Genomic DNA, 25,584 nt, shown 5'->3' with positions numbered 1-25,584 from the left:
GTAAGTCAATATTTCTTGGGTCATATAAAGTAGAATATGGACTAGAGACGAGAGGGCTTTGTTGAAGACATTTCAAATAACATGTACATGATGGGGCTGGTACTTAGCAGTACCTTTTAAATTTGATTTTGTTCAAAACAGATTCATAATCAGTAGACAAGAAAGTATCAGTACAATCCCCAGGAAGCTTTATGGGATTAGCCAGCAAAGACTGCAGCCTTAATTCAGACAGTGATATTACTTAATCGGAGCACCTGAATGAGATTAGGGGTGCTCAGATAAGGTCATCTTGTTTTCCTTGTCCCAGAACATTCCTGGCTTCTGCCTTCTTGCTTTCAAGCTTTGCTCACTGGGTTTAAGCTGAGCCAAATACTTTTACTGTTCTCCATAAATCACTTCAGGGAATGTTTTAAATACAGATTCCATGTATTTCAGAATGTATTCTGAAACACATTGGCATACTGATTCTACTGATAAATTTAGAACTCACTACACTGAAGCAGTAGACATTTGCATTACTTTTAACTTGTTATTGATCCAAGCTTTTAATATGCATTAAGGAAATTGATAATTGTTGGGACTCAATAATGTATTTCATTTGATTATATTATGTCTGTATTAGTCAGGGTTCTCCCAAGGAAAAGGACCAGTAGGAGGAGGGAGAAGAGACAGAGAGAGCGAGGAAGGGAGCGGGGGAGAGAGAGAGATTTTAAAATAAGGAATTGACTCATTTTCTTATGGAGACCAACTAACTAGTCCCAAGATCTGAGGTCAGCAGCCTGGAGACGCAGGAGAAGGTATGATATAGTTTCAGCCTGAAAGTTGGAGAGACCCAGGAAGAGCCAAGGTTTTAGTCCAAATGAAGACCAGAAAAGAAGATGTACCAACTCCAGTTAGTCAAGCAGGAGTTCCTTTTATTAGGCCCTCAGCTGATCTGATGAGCCCTACCCATGCTGGGAAGGAGAGTCTTCAATACTCTGTCTGCTGGTTCATTCAGAAATATCCTCGCAGACACATCCAGAATAATGTTTAATCAAATATCTGGGCACACCATGGCCCAGTAAAGCTGAGACAAAAAAAAATTAACCATCACACCTTTTTACTCACATTTAAGATTATTTCACCAAACTTCTTGAACAATGGAGTTGTTATTATCAAGGAAAACTTACATTCCTCCATTGCAAAAAAAGAAGTGCTTAAATTCCACTATAAAAATACATATGCTATTAAAAGAGAGAAAAGCTCTGTTAAAAACTTTGACACAGATGTATTGTCATAAATGTTCTGTTGCAACTAGTTTTGTGACCATGGCCAATTAATTTCCTGATGTGAAAATAGGAGGGGGTTGGAGATGGCATTAGGGTCCCATCCAACTCTAGAAGTCTGTAATCTTTCATCTTCTCATCAGTGTGTGGAAGTTGGAATGTGGTTGACGTTGGGAAATTGCTCATTAGCTTATTGTAGAAAGTATTCTCAGTTATTTATAATTTGACTTCATATATAGTTCTCTCGGTACATATAATGACTAGTTGGAAGTGAGTGGAAATCACTGGTGAGGCTTGGATTCCAAGCAGAGCTAATTTATGCTTTTCTAGCACATATATTAAGTGCAATGTGAATTCACTTTATAAAAGCACGGTTTCCATAGAAAAGGGATGACTTTAATGAAACTGGTACTACCTATATAATTATTACTACTGGGACTTGGTTGTTGTTTTTTTTTTCCCCTCTGCATTTTTTCTCTGTCTCTGTTTTTGGAGCATCACATTCAGTAGATTTTGGATGATTTTTCACTAATGTACATTACTCATGAATTTTTAAATTTAGTGATAAAGTGATCTAGCGACTGGCAATCATTAGGTTGTCAAAAAAGCAAAATTTGACATTGAGATGAGCTATTCTTTTAACTGTGTTAGGTCAGATTTTATGATTGGGGATGTTTGAGTTACAACCAAGAAACTATTCAGAGATAGAGTATTTGACAATCAAGTGAACAGGAGTCAGAACCATTTGGGCAGGCCTTTAATTCTTGTGAGGATAAGTTAGAGCATGCGAAAATAATTTTCACTAATGAGTACTTTATCTGCCTTGTAAATAGTCTTAAAAAGTCAGATGACCTACACAAATGCCAGATAGTTTATAAAGTTTTTCCTGGACCCCCCTCCCAAGCCTGCCGGTGCCATCTCTCATTTCCTAGCCAAGTCCGCTCCTTTTTATTGTTAGCCATATCCCAGACTAATAAATTACAAACACACCTGGGCCCTGAGCACAGTTCTCTAGAAATGCATTTTATTTTTACAGCAATGGCATGGATTCTTAAGGCAGGAGAAATAGAAAAAAAAAAAAGCCACATGGCAGACAAACTTCTGTGCAGAGAGACAAAAAGTGGAACAAAATAGGAAAAAAGAAAGGACATCATGGGAAAATAAAAGAACCCTGGAGGAGACCCCAGAACCTATTTTCTTTGGAAGGGGAATCACTTAGTAAAATTCCTAAGCTGGTTGCCTGGTTTATTTTAAGTCTGGCCTGATTTCTTCTCATGTGCATGTTGTGCTCGTTTGCATGGTTGTGATCTCTGAGCAAAGAATATTTTCAGAATTTTGGAATAATTTGAGAGCCGCTGATAAAATACATGCAGAAAAAATGTAATAACTATAACTAGACTCACAAAGAGCAAAGAGAAGCTCATTATTTCAGCTTCTAATTTTAGTGATGTATTTTCTTCAAGGCCAATAAAGGTTGTCTAATGAGCAAAAATATTATGATTCCTCCTGAATTCATAGTTCTCGTGAAGCTTTCTGACAAAGTAGCTGTGTCAGATTGGTTTAATTTTCTTTTTCACACTCTCCCCTATTGGTTTTGTAAAGGAAAAGACAGCCAGTCTGCAGCTTCCTTGGGGAACATTAGGCAGCATAGAGAAGTGGCAAAATAAACAAGATTTGTTCTCATCAGATGTGTCATGAGAAAATTGGAGGCATGCTGTGAGGTAATGGCAAAATAATCCTGAAAATCTCCAAGCACTTTTTCCAAATGGAAAGGAAGAAAATTTAAAGTTAAGCTTCAGCTAATTATGACCAAAGACAGATGTGTGTGCTTAAATGCGCGGGGATCTGTATTTTTCTAACAATACTTTCGGTTTCTTCCCCTAAAAAAGAGGGGGCTTTCGGTCCCGTAGTTTCAGAAAGGTGCTCTGTGGAACAGCTGCCCACGGTGGTTTTTTTTTTTTTTTCATTTCTCCAACGAATAAGGTAGAGTGAATTGCAATTTATAAAATGCTCCTGTTTTCCCCTCCCTTACTGTCTCCTCCCATTTCTCTTAATTGTTTTCACCTGTGAAGTGTTATTCTACCAACTTAGTGCAGATGGAACCCTTACTTTATCTTAGTGGCTATAGTCATTCATAGAATACACTGTTTTTGCTTCTGCTCCTGCGCTGGAGCTGCAGCCTGCTTCCACAGGTTGCTTGTCAATAAATGTGGATTCACTGCACACCCTTCTTGAACTAATTTTGGTGGCCGTTTTGAAGGTACAGGGTCTTTGGAGCAGGGACTGGGAAAAATGGAGGGTCTCTGACAGTCCAAGGGCAAGCACACTCCGAGCTTAGAGTTTTGGATCTCTGTGAGTGTGAATTTTGAAAGGAAGATAATGTCCTATTGTTTCTTCCTAAGCATGTATGCTTTTCATCCAGATGCCTTCTGAGCGGTGGGAAGGTCCTGGCATGACTTTGATGTATTTAATGCATATGTGTTATTTTGAACTCAAAATGGAGGTTTGTTTTTTTTTTACAAGTAGGACACAGAGACCTGCTGGCATCAAGGCTACCCATGAAGAATTTTTGACTTTTCTCAGTAGGGTCTATTAAAAAACCTGCCTCTCAATCTCCAATAATAAATGTGCTTTAAAAAATTAAAATACACTATCCAACTCAATTATGGAAAATCCAATTTATCTCTATTCTCTAAGGCATTTTCTAGAAGAAAGACAGAACTTGGGTATTATTCTGTGTAATTAGATTTTTGCACCTTTGTATTGTGAATTGGGATTTCTATTTCTCTACCCTAATGTGTGGTGAGCACGCTTAGAAACCTGAGACTATACTTGTTATAATTCATAAGGACTTTTACATTTTTAAAATACGAGAAACTCTGGGGGAAAATAGTAGATATTATACCCTATTTCATAAATATTAAGAACATATTTTTAGAGCAACTTCTCTTATTTCCCCAAATTAACTTTCACCCAAATCTGCAACTGTTTCGAAGAAATTATGCCAAAAGCCTAGTTAACCCATGGATTTGCTTCAATTCCCAGGAAGTAGTCACTGCGTTAAAATAAACCTATTTTTGAAAGCTTTAGTATTTTTCTCCTACATAGTAATAATGAAAATAAAAATGTAACGCTTAAGAATCATGATTTTTTGGGAGGGGGTGTGGGGGTGGCGGGTAATGTCATAGGAAAAACCAAAGATAAAATGTGAAGTAAATGAGAGTGGATACGAGATATAACAATCTCAACGACTTAGGAAAATAATTGCGAAAAAGATAATTAGGAAATGTAGCAAATATGGTGTTTGGGTTTTTTAGATATCTTTTTGTGTTTATGAGCTAAAAGTGATTGAAACAGGAAGGAATCTGCAGATTTTAGGATCTGTCATAGTTGTATTGACATGGGGAATGAGGAATAATTCACTAGAAACTGTATGTTTCAAGAAAGAAAATTAGTGATAAAGAGTAGATTGGAGTTGAACTAGTGCACAACTGAAGGTTAACAAATATCTTCTAGAATGAGAAAATATATAAATCCATCAGGTTTTTCAGGCATTTTATGTTTTACTTAGACCTTTATATACTTCCCATGTTTACAGACTGGCCAACAAAAATAAACAAACCAAGAAAGTAATTTATTTGCAAATAATTGCCCTAATATAATTTCATGGACAACATTCATCTAAAAATTTGAAAGGAATTAGCCTGTAAGAGTCTGATTTTTAAAAAAACAAATATGGGTTTAGGTTTAAGAGTGTATAGTTTTAGTAATAAATATTCAAGCTAAGAATGGTATCTTTCTCCTTAATTGGGACATTGGTAAGTAATGATTAGGAAACATTGTAATTTGCTTTACTCTTAAATGTTTATTTGGTCATTCTTTCATTCATTCAACAAATATTTGCACAATTTATAAATACAATATGCCCTTGAAGGAGTGATAAGCTCTATTTGAACAACTGTAACCAAATTGTGCACAGTTTTGGGAGAATGCAAAAGGTTAAGATTGTTTTCACCTGGGGAGAGCCAATAAGCTACTTCTTGGATTGGGATTGCCATATGGGTTTGGAGGGTCTTAAAATGACTGGCAGGACATTTAGTGGGAGAAAGGAGGGTGAAGGCATTGACATGTGAGGGGGATAAGATTTAGTTTCAGCCGGGGAGTAGGAAATGTGGTCAGTTTCGACTAGATCAACTAACCTTTGATACTAAATTAAGTGGTTGGCACTCTGGGTGATGGGGAACAATTCACAGTTTTTTTTTTTTTTAATAGCTCTTTTTTTTTAAAGATTTTATTTATTTATATAAGAACTGGGGTACAGGTCAGAGGCACAGGAGGGTGAGAGAATTCACCAGAGACAGAGCAGGGAGCAGAACAAGTAGACAGACCAAAGACACTGCTGAGGGGAGCAGTGGGCGTGACAGGAGAGGGCTGCCCCGTCATGTGGGAATCTCCCTGGCTGGCTGGGAATTGAACCTGTGCTGCAAAGGCTGTGGACAGCTTCACAGTGCAGCACTCAACGCACTGCGCCACCGGGGAGGCCCTATTCACAGTTTTAATGAACAAAGTGACATGGCCTCATAACAATCTATTAAATGAAACTTGTCAGGCCAAGACCCAGAAGACTATGCCTTTGAGACTATGAAATGTGCTTCTTGTGGCTTTCAAAGGAATTTTCTGGCACATTAATGGCAAGTTGTGGTTGTTAAGGATGTCCCCTACTCTAACGTGTGGGCTTGGTGATATTTCCCAGCTTTTTCTCCAGTGGGACCACAGTTGCTAGCTTGGATTCTGCCTCTCCTATTCAGCTCCATTAGCCTGGACTCTGCAATGTCCCAGAATGTGCTTGGGCCATACAAATAAGTTTGGTTTATTTTCCAGAATCTTCTAGAGTGCGTCTATGGACACTAGCACTCCCCACCCCCACTCTGGCTTTGACTTTTTTGTTCTTCTTTTTGAGCTAACAACTCTGAGTGTTTTTTGCTCTACTGAGACAGGGCAGATGAAGTGATTTTACGATGTGGCTCAGAGATAATAAAGACTTGGTTAAAAGTGGGAAAGGGAAAAGGAATGGATTCAAGAAATATTGTGGAAGTGACAAGATCTGATGATTGAATATGGAAGTGAGGGAGAAGCATTTTTGAGCCTGTTTGAATCCAAATAGTTTACTTTCTATATGCTAGAACTGGTGAAGCCAGAAGGCAACTTACACAAGGTCCTACAGCTGTTAAGTAGCAGAGATGTGACTGAAATACTTGTTTGTCTGACTTCAGAGCCCATTTTCCTAACTACAGTGGTATTTTGCCTCAACATGAAGCTTTCCTCTAATTTTCAAAGCCCCTAAATTGTGTTCCTTTACTTGGGTTAACATAGGATTAATCTAAAATCTAGATGGGGGCCTCCCCAGTGGCACAGCAGTTGAACGCTGGGTTGCGAAGCTGCCCTCAGCCACCGGAGGAGGGTCCCACATGGCGTGCAGACCTCTCCTGCCGCCCGCTGCTCCCCTCAGCAGTGTACTTCGGTCCTTCTGTGCCTGCTCTGCTCCCCACTCTGGCTCTGGTGAATTCTCTCACCCTCCCGTGCTTCCTACTGAATAAATAAATAAATAAATCTTTAAAAATAAATAAATAAATAAAATAAAATCTAGATGGATTTTGGGAATCCCTTTAGATTCATTCCCCCTAAAATTTGTGTGATGTTAAGTGTTTTATTCACCTTTTAAACCAGTGATTAGGTTAATTACCCAAGAATGCTCTATTTCCCTTGTAAAATAAATGTTGCCTGGTAGATAATATATGCATATGTTCAAATCACAGAAGCATTTTTCTCATATGCTGGGAGGGTGTGGCTATGGTCCTCCTCAGGAGAAGCCGGGTGTCTTTGAGTCAGGTTTGGGGATGTGGCAGCAAATCACATTTCAAAGATTTGTAAAACTGATCATAAAATGATATCCACCCTCTTTTATTTAAACCCAAGCAAAAGGGCACAAATTACTATCAGAACTTAACAGGCTGTTTTTCTGCTAAACGAAACAGTGGCTACTAGAACCTAAAAAGGAAAATTTTGTTAATCATCTGTAAGTTTCAGGAGGTGAGACTCATTCTCATTGTGGGAATTCTCAAAGATGTCTTGTTTCCTGTAAGAAAAGTATAAACAAGTAGATAGAATTTCATTATTTATGCACCATATAAAAGCTAATAAAAATAACAACCAATTAGATAGTTACAAAGCCTGAATATTGAAGTATTATGCAATACTGATTAATAGCAATAACAAACTCACAGAGTAAGCAAAAGCATGCCTGATTTAAATTATAGAAGTTTTTATTTGCATCTCTACAGAACCTATTATTAGTGGTTCTCAAAACACCTTATGAGTAATAACTATGAAAGCCCATAAATACAACAAGAAAATGTAATGTTATAGAGGGAAGAAAGAAGAATTCCCCTTTTTCTCATACACATCATGAGTCCTAAATGCTTGAGCAAAAAAATCTCACCATCTACAGAGAATATCCACACACTGGGTGTTTGGAGCTGTGATTCCATAGGCACAGAAACTGGCAGCCATAGATTTAAGGTTCTTGTGTTGAGTATTTCTGTGCAATTGGAATTTGTCATTTAATTTTGAAATTTTACATGCACTATTGCGCTAAACAAATCTTAGTAGCACGTTATATTTTAATGTTTCTGTTGACTATAATATCAAATCTGAAAACAGAAATGATGGCAAATTCACATAAAAGTATTTACAAATATTTTGGAATGTCCTATCAGGTTTGTTTTTTCATAAGCTGTTGTCTTATTCCAATGACTAAGAGCTTATACACCCAGTCAGAGGATCTCTATCCTTGAAAGGTTGTGAAGATTTCTAATCTGCTCTGGAATGCTCCTTTGCCCTTTGTCTCCTATTTCTCCATCTCCTTTCCCTCCTTTGCAACTTCCCTACTCTCTGAAGCCAAACACAGGTTGGAAAACCTCAGGAATATTCCCAGTGCCTGGCTCCCTCTCCCCCTCCACCTCAAGTCCTCAAGCTCCCTCCAGGTGGTTGATTCTCAGCTTTATTTTCTTCTGGCCCTAAGAGACCAAATGCTCAATGGCACTTCCATGGTTCTCCTTCACCTGCACATAGATTTCAAGTCAAGTGTGGATTAGGGAGCCTGGAGCTTGGAGAGAGTGACTTGACTGAGGTCATGCAGCTGATTTCTGTCTCACTAGAACTCAGACCAGAGCTCAGGTCTCTAGACTCTGAAGTCAAAATTGCCCCTTTTACTCGGGGTAATTATCAGTGCTTCAAGTCTCTTTCTCTGTCTCTCTCTGTCTCTCTCTGTCTCTCTGTCTCTCTGTCTGTCTGTCTGTCTCTCTCTCTCTTTCTCACACACACACCATTTAAACCAGAAACATAGAGTAGAATTAGAAGAAAGAGTTTGTTGATTTTATCTCGGGTTATGTATCTACAAAATTAGAGGTGGAACCTCCAGAATCTGAAGAGCAGTGGAGGGATGTGCATGTACAACTAGAGTGTGGATGACCATGCATCACACTATGGATTGCTGTAGTGCAGAAAGAGATGAATGACAGGAGGCCAAGGGGAATGAAGAGCAAGGTGAAGTGGAGAACACCAGAGGTAGAATGACAGTGGTAGAAGAATTAGAAGGATCATTGCATTTATGGCCATGGGTTTTTTTAAAAAAAATTTTTTTAAACAATATTTGCTTCCCCCCACCCCCTCAGATTGAGTCCCCACAGAATTTCCTTCCCCAAGACACCCATGCACCATCACCTCAGCTTCCTGTGCTCCTCCCTCCCTCCCTTTCACCCCTCTCCCGCCTCCTCCCCTGCAGTATGTCTCTGATTTGTAATTGTCTGTTTTTGCTTTGTTGTCTGTTGTACTATTATTATTTTTTTACACTGATATCTTATTTGGTTCCCCTATATTCCTGTTATAAGTGAAACCATCTGATATCTTTCTTTTTCCTTCTGGCTTATTTCACTGAGCATAATTCCTTCTAGCTCCATCCACATTGCTGCGTATGGCATGAGTTTATCTTTTTTGATTGCTGAATAATATTCCATGGTGTATATGTACCACATCTTCTTCATCCAGTCATCTATTTTTTACCTATTGTAAATAGTGATGCAATAAACATAGGTGTATAGGTGTACAGGTGTTCTTTTGAATCAATGTTTTTGTGTCCTTTGGGTAGATCCCTAGTAGTGGAATTGCAGGGTCGTATGGTAGCTCCATTTTTAGTAGACTGAGGAACCTCCACACAGCTTTCCATAGTGGTTGGACCAGTTTGCACTCCCACTAGCAGTGTAGGCAGGTTCCTTTTTCACCACATCTTCGCCAACATTTGTTGTTGCTGGGTTTTTTGATATGTGTATGGCCATGGGTTTTTGACATAAAAACCCCTTGTCCCTTCTCCCCCTCTGCTACCAGGTTAAACCAGTTCCTAAAAAAAGTCCTTAAGGACCCTGATACCAGAAGGGGAGGGAGAGATAGAGGCATGTGCCACAGATATCAACGTTCTCAAAGAATGTGGCTCAGAGCAAGTCCATGGGAAATAGTGGTGCTTGGGAGACCGGAAGGGTGTCTCTAGAATTATGTAGATAGGTGTCTATTTGTGAGAGATGCTACATTTCTGACCTTGAATTTTCCTGCTTTTCCAGGGAAAACTGAGGCTGCTATCAAAAACTTCAGTCCCTACTACAGTCGCCAGTACTCTGTGGCTTTCTGCAATCATGTACGCAATGAGGTGGAACAGCACAGGGATTTAGCATCACAGTTTTTGAAGACCAAGGTAACTCACAAATACTTGACTTACATATATCTCCCACTGAAGAAAGCTCTCTAACTCATAATATTTCTGAAATAAGCAACAGTTTTAAAACCTATTCTCAAATCATTTCATGCTCAAGAAACTATCTGCGTGGAAATTAGAACATGTGATTTCTTATTGATGATGTAGTCCATACAGAATAAAAACTAGCATGGCAACAATTTCATTATGTTTTTCATACATTGATGCTTGGATATTAGGGAATTTGAGTTGCCATAGTGCAGTTTATTTAAAAAAAAAAAAAAGCCAAAATTTCAGTGCCTCAGACTAGGGTATTTTAATTTTGGTAATAATTGGTCAAATACAATTTTCTCTTCTAACCCCCTAACTTCTCTCTCCTTTGCTGTATATAGCAGTAATCCACAGCCCCAATAAGTATTAATAGGCATCTACTACATGCTAGAGCCTATTCCAAGAACTGCATTCTCTGCTTCTTTGTTTATACTCAAATATAGGAGGCAAAATAAATACATTTATTAAAAAATTAACAATACAAAATAAATATATGAGGCAGACAGTAAACAAATTATCAGGTGATAGTAAATACTATAAAGAGAAATGCAGCAGGAGTCTGTGACCAACAGAGAATATGGCAGAGATGCCCTCTGTGCAAATGGCATTTGAGCTGAAACTGTGCTGTGTGAATATCTGTGGGAAGAGTATTCCAGGCAGATGGAACAGCCAGTGCAAAGACCCTGCAGCAGTCATAAGTACAGCAGGAAGGCTGGTGTGCTGATAACATTATGAGCTAGAGAGGAGAGTAGAAGAAGTATTTGCAGAACAGGTAGGGACCAGACCCTGTCAGGCCTGTGGGCCAAAAAGAGTTTGATTTTAAGTGTGATAGGAAGTTATTGGGGAGGGGGGATTGTCTACAAAGTGGTATAATGTTAGGTGATCTTTCTGGCCTCTCCATAGAGAATAGACTATGGGATGGGACAATGGAGACTGAGGAGACATGGCAGTCCAAGAAAAAGATGATGGCAAACTGGAAAAAGATGGTGGTAGCAGTTGTGAAAAGAGGTCCAAGTCAAGGTATATTTGAGATCAGACAGAATTTGCTGATGGATTGGGTATGAGATAAGAGAAGAGGAAAGTCAGTGATGACGTCAGGGTTTTCAGCCTAAGCAAATAAGAGGATGCAGTTGCCGTTTACTCAGAAGGAAGAGTCCTAGGTGAATGGCAATCCTGGTTCACTTTTGGCCATATTAAGTTTGGGCTGCATATTTGACATACAACTATGGGGATGTTGGTTGTTTGAATCTGGAGCTCGGTAAAAAGGTGGAGACTAGGAAATAGAAATTGGGGAGTTGTTAGCTTATAACTGGTATTAAAACCTGGGGACACAATCAAAGGAGAGCACAGACAGGAAAAAAAAGAGGTTCCACAATTAAACCCTCTTCATTTGGAGATCAGAACAAAGAGAAGGATATAGCATGATGGACTGAGATGAAATAGCCTCTGGAGTAGGAGAAAAATCTAGAAAGTGTGATGCACCAGAAGCCAAACAAAGAAGGGGTTTTGAGGAGGGAATGATAAGTAGACCCAACAGTACTGAGAAGCCTAATACGTTGACCCATAGATTTAATAGCATGGGTGTGTCAGGTTATTGGTTGTTATCCTCATAGAACAGTGATTCTCAGAATTTAAAGGGCTCATTAAAATGCAGGTTCATGTACACACCCCCAGTCATTTTGACACAGTCAGTCTAGGCGAGGCCATATTTTTAACAAGCGTATCAGTTGACTTAAGTAGCCCAGTTGACTTAAGTGCCTCAGAACTGTGAAGTTCAGCTTATATGTGGTTTCAGTTTCATTGAAGGGGAAGAGGCAGGCCCTGTCTTACCTTGCAATGAGTAAGATAGACAGCTGCCTTGGTGTTTCTCAGGGCAGAATAGGAAGCCCTAGCATTCGAAAGGGAATTAAATTTATCCTTTAGACATTCTTTTTTTTTTTTTTTTTTTTAGTTTGCACAAAGGGCTGTTTATTTTATTTTTTTTTATTTTTTATTTTTTTATATTTTATTTATTTTTTTTATAAATAATAAATTTTATTTTTATATTCCCCATACAATTGCACCCCCCCATTCTGACCCCAATCCCTCCCCTCCCGCCCCCGCCCCCGCCCCCCTAAAAGTGTCTCTGGTTCATAGTTTTTTGTTGATTTTGATTTTCACTTTCTTATAGTTAATCATTTTCCTGGTCCCTTATTTAAGTTTTCTAGATTCCTGCTATGAGTGAGACCATCCGGTATTTTTCTTTTTCTTTCTTATCCTTTAGACATTCTTAAAAAGATTAGAGTGACGATCTCCTCTGTATGATCATGTAAATTTTCCCTGGAAGTGGTGAGATGAATATCTCATGGCACTGAGTTTTTTGTTTTTTAAGATTTATTTATTTATGCATACAAGAGCTGGGGTACAGGCCAGAGATGTGGCGGGTGAGAGGATTCACCAGAGACAGAATGGGGAATAGAACAGGCAGATCGACTGAAGTGCACTGCTGAGGGGAGCAGCGGGTGAGTCAGGAGAGGTCTGCTGCGCCATGTGGGTTGCTCCCTGGCCAGCTGGGGATCGAACTCATGCTGCAGAGGCTGCAGATTGCTTCATAATGTGGTGCTTCACCCCTTGCGCCACCAGGCAGGCCTGGCACTGAGTTTTTTAAAAGGGAAAGTAGATGTACGTTCAGTGACATGTGAAGACTAGGGGCTCATTCCTGTATTTTGAGATAATGTGGGAATTACACTATGAGCAGGATGGGAATTTTCCCTTCCAGTTAGCCCAATGGGAGACCTAACTGGCAATCTAAGGGAGACTCCCCTTCAGCATATGCATCACCAGCATTAATGAGAAAGACTCACACTTTTAAGTAGAAGAGGTAGAAATTAGTTTTGCTGGCTTGTCTGCTTGTTCTTTAGTCAGAGAGCAAGTCTGGTCTCTCTCAGGGATGGGTGAAGTGATCATAGACTGGGGATTTGGGGTCTGGGCAAACCACTGAGCACTGACTGTTGAGGCTGCTCTGAAGATGTGATAATAGGCATCAGCCTGTTCATTCTTCTTTTTTATATAGTTTTATTTTAATCCCAAGGCACCTTGGGGTGTTGGGGTAGATGTCTATAACCTGTACTTCCCTGACTCTCTCACACAAGTCATTGAAGATTTATGATGTGTGTGTATACCAGGCACAGGCTTATTACAATACTTCCTTCTACATACGCTATTACTGTAGCTTATTGTAGGGAAATGGAAATTGGTTAAAAAAAAAAATCAATGGACAAATATTTGTATTTAGTCAGGGGGAGCAGAAAAAGGAAATGTAGAGGGAGGGGAAGGAAGAAACAAATTCCTCAGGATTTCAGCCCAAGATAGTTTCCCAAAATATTCCTTGAAATACCCTGGATAGACTTAGTGGTAGCATGGCACATTACCTTTGCTGTGATAATCCCTTGTATTCATTTTTTAAAAGCCACCACTGGAGCCTGGAACTGTTCTGTATGAAGCAGAGCTGTCACATTTTGCCGAAGACATAAAGAAATGGAAGGAGAGATATGTTGTGGTTAAAAATGATTTTGCTGTGGAAAGCTACGAGAACAAAGAGGTGAGACATTTCCTGGTGACCACTGTTCTTTCCACAGTTCTTACAAGTTGGCTGAGTGGTTTAGCGTGCTCTCTTCTTCCAGATTGACTCATTTACTGAGCACATACTCACACAGGTACTTATTTCAGTCAATAGATATTTATTGTATGCCTATTATATGCCAAGTTTTATAGAAGGTTCTGGGCAAACGGGTAGATCAGACAGATGTTTTGAGTGAGAAGATAGACTTTAATTGCAAGTGAGTATGACTGTTGAAGGTTATGCCAATCAATCCAGGTTTGATCCTTTTTTTTTTTTTTTTGATCCTTTAGATCGTTCTCAATCACTATATTGTTCCCCTCTCTGCTCTGTCTCAGTTTCTTTCTGCTTTCAAGGTGATTGTGACTGAATTTGCATGGGTTCCCAGGAAATCAGGACCTTTCACATATTTTACTCCACCTACAGATTTTTTTTCATTTAATTTTTTCCTAACTTTTATCTCACTTTCCTCATCTGTAAAGTATAGAAAGGTCTCAGAGGAGGACCTGGGAGGACCTCTGGGAGGACCTCTGTTTTAATGGGTTTGTAGTGCCAGGAAGGGCATGGAGCAGGATACCTGTGTTTTGTGTATGTGTGTGTGTGTGTTAAAACTTTATTTTTTACTTTCCTAAATTTTTAAAAATTTTTTACATCGTTGTTCATTTTTAAACAATATTTGCTTCCCCTCACCCCCTCAGGTGTAGTCCCCATAGAGTTTCCTTCACCAATGCACCCGTGCACCATCGCCACATTCTCTTTTGCTCCTCCCTCCCTCCCTCCGGCCCCTCTCCCTCCTCCACCCCTGCAGGATGTCTCTGATTTATAATTGTCTATTTTTGCTTTGTTGTGTTTTGTACTGTTATTTTTTTACACTGGTATCTTATTGGGCTCCCCTATATTCCTGTTATAAGTGAAACCATGAGATATTTTTCTTTTTCCTTCTGGCTTGTTTCACTGAGCATAATTCCTTCTAGCTCCACGATTTCGAGCAGACGGGTGAAGGAGAGAGTCCTGGAGCCCTTGCTGGCTTTTGCAGGATTTTATTGGGATTTACCAGGTACATGGCTGGCAGGGGTGCCGGGGTGCCAGGGGCCCGGGAGGCTAGCAGGCCTCGCAGCCCCCAGCGAGTCTTCACTCTTTCTGGGCTCTTCAGCATTCTCTTGTGGCCTGGTTCTCTCTCCTGCTTCTTTTATTCTTGCTCTGTTGTTTCACTCTCTGCTGGTGTCCCCATGACACCGCCCTTATAAGCCCAGTCTTGGCCCAGGTGTATCCCATCTACCATGCCCACAACTCACTCCAGGTGCCCACCACCAGACATGCATTCAGGACCCAGGGATCCATCATCAATCCTAATGGCGGGAGGGCAGAAAGCCTGATACTTTTTTTTACCTTACCCTACAGGGTTCCTGTGTCTTTCCCTATTTAGAAAGAAACCATGGCATATGGAAAAGAATACTAAACAGAGAGTTTGGAAAACTAAAGTTAAGGTCAGACTTCAGTAAAACTAGGGAGTTGGGCTGATTGGCCCATTGATTCCTTCCAGATCTCACACTATAGCAGTTTTAGTTCACATAGATTCTCAAGCTCCCTTTAAAATGAATAGTTGCTGTTTGAGTTCTTGTATCCAATTCTGATATGAGTGAGTGTGGAGTCTTCTCCATACCAGCAAGCAATTCCTGAACACCAGCAGGGAGTATGAGAGCTCAGCTCATCAGATGCCACAGGTTAAGGGCTCAGTCTCCCAAGACTAGCTTCCACTTCAGATGCCAGCAATGCCAGCCACAGTCAGGTTATTAGCTGTGCATTCAATCAAAGGGCTGTAAATCAGAGGTTCCTTGAACCCCTCCTCAGATCTGTTTGCTAGAAGACTTCAGAATATTTAGGAAATCTGTTTACTCATTAGATCACTGACTTATTACAAAGGATATAACTTACAAATAGTCAAGTGAAAGAGATGCATAGGGAAAAAGTTTGGGGAAAGAACGGAGCTTCTGTGCCCTGTCCAGGTGTGCCACTTTCTCAGATGTTCACATGTTCACCTACCTGGAAGCTCTCCAAAGCTCCTGAATATTGCTTTTTTCCTGGAGGCTTTACCACATAGGCATGAGGATTAACTCACTGGCAACAGAACTCAGCCAGCCATCTCCCCTCCCTTGAGGTCTGGGGGTAGAACTAGCAATTCCAACCTTCCAGCCACATGGTTGGTTTCTCTGGGCAACTGGCCCTCACCCTTAGGTACTTCCCCCAGCGTCACCTCATTGAACATAACAAGACATACCTTTAATATGCTCAATTCTTAGGAAATTCCTATGCTTTGGGACCTATGAGCCAGGACTGTGAATGAAGACCAACTACTCTGAGTTCAGGAGTAGCCAGGACAACCTGCACAGATATTCTGAGCAATACCCCTGATGCTAAACCATTAAGAAGAGGCTTCTTGCTGACAGACCTATGTGTTTCCTTTTGGAGAACAGACATAAAATGCAGTTCAAACTTATCCATGGACTCCCAGACAATGCTCAAGTGCTCTTTTAAGAATAGTGTCATCTTTTCAACATTAAGCTAATATATTTTTTGCTTATCTATATTAGAATTTCATTCAACTCTTTTTTTTAAAGTTTTTTTTTAAAGATTTATTTATTCATACAAAAGCTGGGGTACAGGCCAGAGGTATGGGGCCTGAGAGGACTCACCAAAGACAGAGTGGGGAACAGAACAGGCAGATTGACCGAAGTACACTGCTGAGGGGAGCATCAGATGAGTCAGGAGAGGTCTACTGTGTGATGTGGGTTGCTCCCTGGCCAGCGGGAGATAGAATTCCTGCTGCAGAGGCTGCAGACAGCCTCATAGGCTGTCTTAACCCCTTGCGCCATCAGGGAGACCCTCATTTTAGTCTTGATTTCTCTCTGAAGCAAATGATCAACACAATGTGAGTAACGATAGCAGATCCTTTACATTCTCTTTGGTACACTGCAGTCTTCTCTCAGGGAAACTTGAGAGATGCAGTATGGTATGATGATTAATATCATTATGGTGAATCACACCTTTATCAGATCCCAGATATAAATCTCCTTGAGCCTGGTTTTCTCATCTGTAAGAATAGTCAGCATGGTCACTTTGTCATGGTGATGTTTTAAACAAGTGAATATATTGAAACACTTTGTACATGGCCCAATATAGAGCCCGATATAGAACATTTGTTGTGTGATTACTACTAACTCATTGGGAGGAAAAACTCAGTATGCTCTTGGATTTTTTGGGGTTTTCACTACATTCAGTACTAACTGTAGTTTCATTTTTAATCAAATTTTGGTGTTTTTCCTCTTTTCATTTTTTAAGCTTGCAATATACAGACGATTTGCAATATACATATCAATTTCTTTGCTCATCATTTCAAATGAATTTGTTGGGTTGTTATAATAGGAGGATATGGTATCTGGATTTGGTGATAAAGTTTAAAAAACTTGGAAGTTTAAAAAAAAATGCCCATGCAATTTTCTTCAGTTCTTCAAATGTTAATATCCTGCTTTTTAGTTACAGGAGTGTTTTTAATAATACCTAAGACTTGAACATTAAGTACCTATAAACATTAAGTACTATTAGCCTACTATTGGCTAATAGTTAAAAAAGAAAAGGTGAAGCACTCTCATCTACCAATCACTTCCTACTCCCTGGCACTTGTTGGACAGTCCTGGGGGCTGGACAGAATGGGATTAAAGCCTGAATATGTCACCTACTTACCATTGGCAAGTTATTTAACCTCTATGAGTTTCATTTTTTCATTTTTAAAGTGAAGATAGTATCTAATTCATAGTGCTATTTTGAAGATTACATCATGCAATTTTTATAAAAGCTCAGGCCTGTTGTAACAAATAATACAATTTAAATAGGAGGCCAACTTGAACTGCTTCTAAGCTTTTCTAAAATCACATCACTTTCGATTCTTCTATTGTGCTCTGGTTCCCAAATTGGCTTGAGCAATCCATTTGTGGTTCTTACAAGCAAGAATGCGACCTTCTTCAATAAATGAGAGCTGGATTTGTTTGGGTCTCTCCAGTCACTCTCTTATTGATGCAGAATGTGTTACTGTTATTCTGATTTTTTGCCCTAAAACATTATTTTAGCTATTCCCAAGAGTACACTCTGGATTTGGGGTCCCCAGTTTCTTGGTTTCACTTCTAAACTTGCTTGGAGGTTGTTGTTCCCCAAATTTTGCTTTGTTTCAAACTCTCACATCAGATGCACTTACTTACATTTTATCCTATCTGAGGTCTTTATGGGTCTATTGGTTTCACACATCTGCTGTAGGATGCTCCGTACTGATTTTCCATTTCCCAAACAGCAGAGATAGTTGTCTACTGGTCAGCACTCATTATGATGTCATGATATTGCACTTCTATCCCTAACCGTTTTACTGCAACACATTCTCATGTTTGAGGGCCAAGTGGCAGCACATTTAAGGAAGGCAACATTTTTGTTTTTGGTGAAAATCATGGCAACTGTAACTGCAGTTACATGTCCTACTGTCTCATTTGTCATTGGTTACCAAGCATTTTGTGCAGGAAGTATCTGTGTGCATTCTCACCTTGTGATTATGAGAATGACTCAGGTGCTGAAATAGTAAGAATGGTAGAGTGTTTCTAGATGCTACTGAGATTACGTTTTTCCCATTTGAGAAGCAAACTGACAGTGACTCTCCCTAAGATTAGGGACTCTTATCTACTATGTTGTGACCATCACACTGAAGTATGAAAATATTGCCTTGCAAGTAGCAGATATACAAAACACATTTTTTCAATAACAGCTCTTATTCAATGACAGTGTGGGAATTACTGTGTCTGAGGATATGCGTCTAGCTCTGTCTGTGTTTCTCTTATATTGCTGATGTTTTCTGAAAATCCAAATAGGAAAAAAAAAATTCATTTCTGCTTTTACTTTCCCAGGCATACCAGAAAGGAGCTGCTCCTAAAAGCCGAATTCTTCCAGCTGGTGGCAAGGTATTAACTTCAGACAATGACTACAATTTATTATCTGATCGGCATTTTCCAGACCCTATTGGTAAGTTGTTGAGCATCCTTTCCCAAGGGAAAATTCCTAAACTTGCTTTATTCAGCTAGACATGTGCTTTCCAGTGGGGTAGGAGGATTTCACTGTCCAGAGACATTTGGCATTATCTGGAGATCTTTGTCCCAACTTTGGGAGGATGGTATGACAGCTACTTAATGAGTCGATGGAGATGGCAATGATATGCTCAATACCTTGCCATTCACAGGCCTGCCCCTGTCAAATGAAGAATTATTCAGTGTAGAATATCAATAGTTGCCAGGGTTGAAGAAACCCTGGACTAGACATGCATTCTCCATAGACAAATGGAAGATGTGTTTTTCCAAATTTAGGTAAACATTGGACCACTTCTATTGTTTTAAATCGCAGTCAGTGATACTGTGTTCCTAATGCATAGAAAGCATTGGAATATACTACAAGCTTTAATAACAGTATACAGGACAGCAGAAATAAATAGATAGGACCCCATCTATGAAATGTGCAAACCTGTCTTTCAGGAAGTCAGCCTGGACCTGTCAGGGAATATGTTTCTAATTTCAGGATGATATGCAATAAAATATCCTAAAACAACAAAAAACTTGTAACAAACACTACAGTAACTCAGAGCCACTGCGTTTTTTTTAAATGACATTAGTTAGCGTGTCTCTAAATCATAGCTGAATGCTGTCATGGAAAGAGCATTGAACTGAGATTTGGGAGATTGAATTTTTATCCTGTTCTCATGCTGAACCTCTCCGGTTTCTGTTTCTCCAACACTAGGGCCTTGAATTGAAAACCTAGAAGGATCTTTTCAATTCTGCCATACTTCGATTCTCATTCATTCCACTTTTCACATGTAGAGACAGTGATGGATTACGTATCAACCAAATAGTGCATCTTATGGAGATTCATGAACTGTGGATAATGTAATAACTCCATTTGGTGTTGTGTAAATCATACAACACAATAATTACTTGGTTTCTTGAAGAGAGGCCTGGTTTTTATTAATGGTATGATCCTTTCATTAGAATTTATGGAGAAAATGTAATCATTTTATTCATTGTTATTTCAGTGCAGAATGCTTAGCATAGTGTTTTTAATAACGCTATTTGGATTAGTACATGGATCATAAACCTAGCTTGGCAAACTATTGCTAAGTAATTCAAGCTAAAGCAGTGCATTATGTGCATGACACATGTTATTATATTTTCTCTCAATATCTACTTATGTGTCATCTTGACTCTGGAACTGCTGTAGAAATGGGAATACCAACATGTTTTAGAATCTCTCCAAAGAATTTCCAATGAAATGAGTTCAGAGAGACAATATACTTATTGATGAAACCAGAAGCAATCAAAGGGATAAAAAACACAAAGCCTGTGTGACTAATGCCTTTTGGCCGAGGATTTCAGATTGAGGCATTTCAATGATTTTTTTTATTGTGTGGTATGACCTTCTGAGTTTCAAAAATAGAATATTCTACAGTAGGTCATTTGTATATCCTTGTAACTCAATTCAGAAAAAATGCAGACTAATGGCATCTGGAAAATAGTTGTAAAAAGTTAAATGAGATAACTAGAGTCTTATTGTAAATTGTATGGTACTTGCTGAATCTTTTACATGCAAAGGGTCAATGTTGCTTTCAGTTGTCTGTACAAAATTATGACATCTTAGAAAGATGTGTTACTGATTCTACTGGAAAGAATAAAAAAAAAAGACACAATAAAGATGGGAGGAATTAATGTCCCTTGCGAAAAAGTGGTAGAGGTTTATCAATAATTATGTCATCTTTACACAGTATTCTGCTAAAATGAAGTGTCCCAACTGCCCTCAAGTTTTGCTAAAGTGATTCATTTATTTGGAATATTGCTAGTTAGACTCCAGTTAGCTGACACACACAAAAAAATTCAAATTAAATTCATAAGATTTTATCATCTTGCCAAAAATACTTGTATATGAGCAGTCCAGTGCTGATGTGACATGTCATAAAGGTCAAGGACTCTCTCTCTCATAAAGGGCAGGTAGTTGTTGGAGCACTGGCCATGTGCTTGCTCCAGAGAGCAGGAAGGGAAAAAGGAAAGAGACAGGAAATTTCCTTCTCTTTAAGGATATTCCCAGAAAGCTCAGGAAGTTTATCTGACACTTCTGTTTATATCCCATTGCCCAAAACTTAGTGGCTGTGTCACTTCAAACTGTAGTGGAGGCTGGAAAGCTAGTCATGATCCCATGTAGTTACTTGCTCAATTAAAAATCAGGGATTGCTATAGTATTGGATTGGAATCAGAGACATCAGAGTGATCTTGTATCTTTAAAATACATCTCTATCTACCCTTCTACTATATCTGTCTATCTATCTATCTATCTATCTATCTATCTATCTATCTATCTATCTATCTACTTACCTATCTATCTATCTCTGTCTATCTAGCTGTATATATGCAGATATAAATATTTGCTTATGCATTTATGAATGTACTTATAAATACTTCTGGGACTGTCTGCTGAGAAGGGCTGGGAGCAGAAATCAATAAATCAATAAATCGATAAAACAAAAAGTAGGATTGTATTACTGAGAAAGATACTGTGTTACAAATAGAGGTCTCTGCTAGAACATTCAGTCATTCATTCTTTTGTTTGTACATTTGCATGCTGATTCTGTCTGTTGTTATTATGTACCAGGTATTTGGCTACTTTGCTCCCAATGCTTTTTACTCTGTTATGTTCAGATTTCAGGTCACTAAAACAGGGCTGCCCTCTATGCCTCAGGAAATTTATACTTTATCTAAGTCAGTTTTGATTTATTAACTTGCCAGTACCAAGACTCAGTTCTGGAGGCTCCTTTATGGTGTATTCACTTTAAAATACATCTCTATCCACTTCTTTATCCCTTATCCACATCTGGGTATATCTAGTGCTTTTATTTGTTATCAGAGTGTTCGCCTTACCTTCCTTTCCTTGAAGATGGTGCCATTTTGTAGGCAGAGAGCACGGGGCTGATTTTCTTCCTTCTGTCTGTTCTGCATGACTCTGAAAATAAGCTGGGGCTCATTTAACCAAATGCCATGTCATATAAATGGAATGCATGCGAGGGAACAAAGTTTAGGTAGGGGATCTGATGGTAGCATGGCTAACACGGGTTTCTTGGAATTACTTTTGAAGGAAAAGGAAAAAGTTCATTGTTTTTTAAATTTCTTAGGACAACATAGGATATTTATTCATTCAAGAAACTGTAGTTGAATGTCTACTAGGTTCTGTGGCTTGCTCTAGACTGAGGGTATAAAGATATGCAAGATAAAGTCTCCATCCTTTAAGCTATAGACAGTGGCACTGCCTCCTGGGGGGGATGGGACTACCTGAAAACCAGGAAGGGAATTTACCTCACTCTGTGCCCTTCATCCTGAGTATGGGTGCCAGACGGGGAAACAGATTATTACATTATTTTTGGTGAACAAACAGATCATTACATTATTTTTTCCCCACCTGATGGGAGGGGTGTTAGGATAGATGCTGGCCAGGTGGGCAGGTGAGCAAGCAGAGGACCGGTAGGGACCAGCCAGCTATGTCTGTGGGTGATTTCTACGCAAGAAGGCGAGAGCCATCTGCTGAGTGAGACCTGCGGGCAGGAGGAGGCAGCAGGAGGAACCACAGTTCTCACTCTGCCACCTGTAGGTCGCCTCGCTCCCCTTCCCATCCCATGGACTGCCCCAGAGACTTGCCTTCACAGCCTGAGACATGTATTTTATTTTATTAAAGATTTATTTTATTTATTTATGCATCCAAGAGCTGGGGTGTAGGCCAGAGGTGAGGGGGGAGGAGGGGTGTGAGAGAATTCACCAGAGACAGAGTGGGGAGCAGAACAGGTGGATCTACAGAAATATACTGCTGTGGGGAGCAGAGGGCGTGTCAGGAGAGGTCTGCTACACCATGTGGGTTAGCTCCCTGGCAGGGATTGAACTCATGGTGCAGTGGCTGGTGATAACTTCATAGTGTTGAGACTTAACCCTTTGCGCCAGCAGGGAGGCCCTGGGACATGTATTTTAAATAAAAGATAATATATTTAAAATGTCTTTGCATTTTCCATCTTTAGCAACCAGCGAAAAGGAGGCCAGCCAGCCTTTTGTGGTCTTTCCAAAGGAGTTCCCTGTGTACCTGTGGCAGCCCTTCCTCAGGCACGGCTACTTCTGCTTCCAGGAGGCTGCCGAGCAGAGGAAGTTCAGTGCCCTCCTCTGCGACTGCATCCGGCACCTGAACCATGGTATGCGGCGTGATTGCCCTGTCCCATTGCTTTTCCTTGCTTCACCTGGAGGGCCACTGTTAGAATGATTTCTAGAAAGAGCCACAGATGTTGCTGCCCCCTGGAAGGAGAGGGAAACCAGGTGAAGCCTGCCATCCTGCTGGTTGTGTAGTCGGATATGGGCAGCCTGGGCGACACTAGGTGGGAAGCAGTATAGGCTCGCATGCCGGGTGCCAGGCGTGTGTGTATAATTCATCCTTCTTTTCCTGTTTTTTGTTTTTTCTTAATTGAAATGACAGCAAGAATGTACTATTTGTACTACTTGTCTCTGGTCCAATCCTAGTCCTGCTGACATGTCTTGCTTATTATCACCTTTATTTCTGAATAACAATCATTCAAAACTTCTGAGTTTACAAAGTCACCTGGAGAACTTCAGTAAACATATTTTGGGGTTCCACCCTTGGATATTCTGATTCACTGGAACCTTAATGGGGCCTTGATTTTACTTTGCTAACAGATTGCTGAGTGATATTCAGGCTGATGCTGTTGGTCTGTGGACCACAGTTGCTTCCAACCACTTTGCCCAAAGTGTACATTTAATTAAGAGTATGTGTACACACACACACACACAATATATATATATATATATATATGTGTGTGTGTGTGTGTGTGTGTATAATAACTTTCATTCCAGTGTATGATTTTTTGGTGAATTGATGTGAATGCTGTTTTTTTTTGGAGTCCACAAAGCCTTAAGTTACAGATAATTGATCTTTTGACTTTTGGTATTTGGGAAGGCAGCCAAATATGACTGGGGGCTGATTCTGGATAAGGTATTAGGGATCGAGTAATGAACCCTGCAAAGCTCCTGTCTCTGGGCTCTGTAGTCAAACAGCAGAGGAAAACTCACTCATAACTTCATGAGGTAACTTGATAGTTATCAAAGTTACCGATTAAAGTGTAACTAGGGTTACTGCATAGTCAAGAAAGTGGATCATATTTGCTCGTCAGGGGAGACCTCTGTGAGCAGTGACATTTGAGTTGAGTCACCTCATCTGCTTGTGCTTTTATTTCCTAGCTGGCTAATTTTACTGTACACTTACTTTAAAGTTCTGAGGCTTACATGGGAGCATGAGTCCCACAGTAGGAAAGTCACTCGTGATACAGTCTGTTTTCTTGATTTTGGCTTGTGTAGCCATAGGAGGCTAATGGAAAAAGATAATGTCACTATTTTGCTATAGCAACTTTGAGCAGCATTAGCCATAGTACTGGCTCAAAACTAGTTAGGGGCTTTATAAAAATAATATCCTTATTTATATCTTGCCTTTTTGGCTTTGGCATTTTAGAGACTTTCCCAGTGCAGTGCTTCCTGCTCCATCTAGCTCATTTTCAGTATACTGACACCTTGGTGGGCAGGGCTTTGGTCTAGATGAAGCATTCGGTTGGCAATAAACACAAGAACCACGAAGTTTCACTAAGCAAAGAATGTTCCCTGCCCAGCAGGATGGAACTTGCTTCATTCCCCCCACCCCACCGCCTTCCTTGCACATAATAGGAATTTCTCTGGGGAGTTTTTGGATGTCATGCTGTCTGCATTTAGATTCCTTTTATGGAAGATTTCAGCAGATTCAAATCCCTCTTTGCTTGTGAGCATGTTATCAAAGGTGCTGAGAGGATGAGATTAGGCACATGGCCTTGGTTCTGTGTCACGTTCTTCTGTCCAGAAACCACTTTTTCCTCCTGGAGGCTTTGGGCAGACTTAATGTGATTTGGCACAATTTCCAGTAACTCCACCCAGAACTAGAGACCATCATCATATTGCAAGGATCAGTCCTGGGCTGCCAGGAGACAAAGCATTCACAGTCCTTTCCTTCTTGCCTCCCTTTCTACCTGTTTGACAGCACACTTCACCCTCTTCACTGGCTCACTTTTTGGATTTCAGTGTCTACCTGTTCTTCATTATGTGATTTTGAGTAGACTAGTAAGGGGTTCACAAACTCACAGTTAACCATTATTTTTTCCATAATTACTGGAAAATTCCAGAAGTCAATATAAAATTGGGGCTGTGATAAAGGCCAGAAACCTTGAGGAGACATCCCACCTCCACCTCCAAGGCAGGAGCTGATGCTGGGTCTCCATCCACTCACACATCCTCAGGGATCCCCCACCCCCACTTTTATTGAGATATAATTGACCTATAATGTTGTATTAGTTATAGCTGTGCAACATAGTAATTTGATAGGTGTATATAGTGCAAAGTGATCCCCACAATAAGTCTAGTTAACATCCATCATCACAGACAGTCACAATTTTTTTCTTGTGATAGGAACTTTCAAGATCTATTCTCTTAGCAGCTTTCTAATACACAATATAGTGTATTTAGTCACCAAGCTGTACATTCCCTCTGTGAGGTATTTATTTTATAAATAAATCTCTGTGCAGTATTTATTTTATAAGTGTTTGTTATAAAATTTTGTACCTTCTGATCCCCTTTGTCCAGTTCCCATCTCTCCCCCCACCCTGCCTTTGTCAACCACTAAGCTGTTCTCCTCTTGAGTTCAGATTTTTTATTTTTTTTTTGTTAAAGATT

General features: G+C 39.8%; 1 protein-coding gene across 1 annotated transcript in view; it reads left to right on the top strand.

Moving 5' to 3' along the window:
* The window catches only part of NIBAN1 (niban apoptosis regulator 1), a gene marked incomplete at its 3' end in the record, with an annotated part of 150,681 nt that overhangs the window by 56,841 nt on the left and 68,256 nt on the right, over nt 1-25,584 (top strand). Inside the window, exons 2-5 of the mRNA XM_084250048.1 lie at nt 9,938-10,068; nt 13,568-13,699; nt 18,661-18,775; nt 22,848-23,015. Coding sequence (XP_084106174.1) covers nt 9,938-10,068; nt 13,568-13,699; nt 18,661-18,775; nt 22,848-23,015 — 546 coding nt within the window. The remainder of the gene's footprint in view (nt 1-9,937; nt 10,069-13,567; nt 13,700-18,660; nt 18,776-22,847; nt 23,016-25,584) is intronic.

Source organism: Talpa europaea, assembly GCF_964194135.1.
Source record: "Talpa europaea genome assembly, chromosome: 12".
In the NCBI taxonomy this organism is placed as follows: Eukaryota; Metazoa; Chordata; class Mammalia; order Eulipotyphla; family Talpidae; genus Talpa; species Talpa europaea.
The sequence above is the reverse complement of the archived record's forward strand: the minus strand, read 5'-3'. Positions and strand labels throughout refer to the sequence as shown.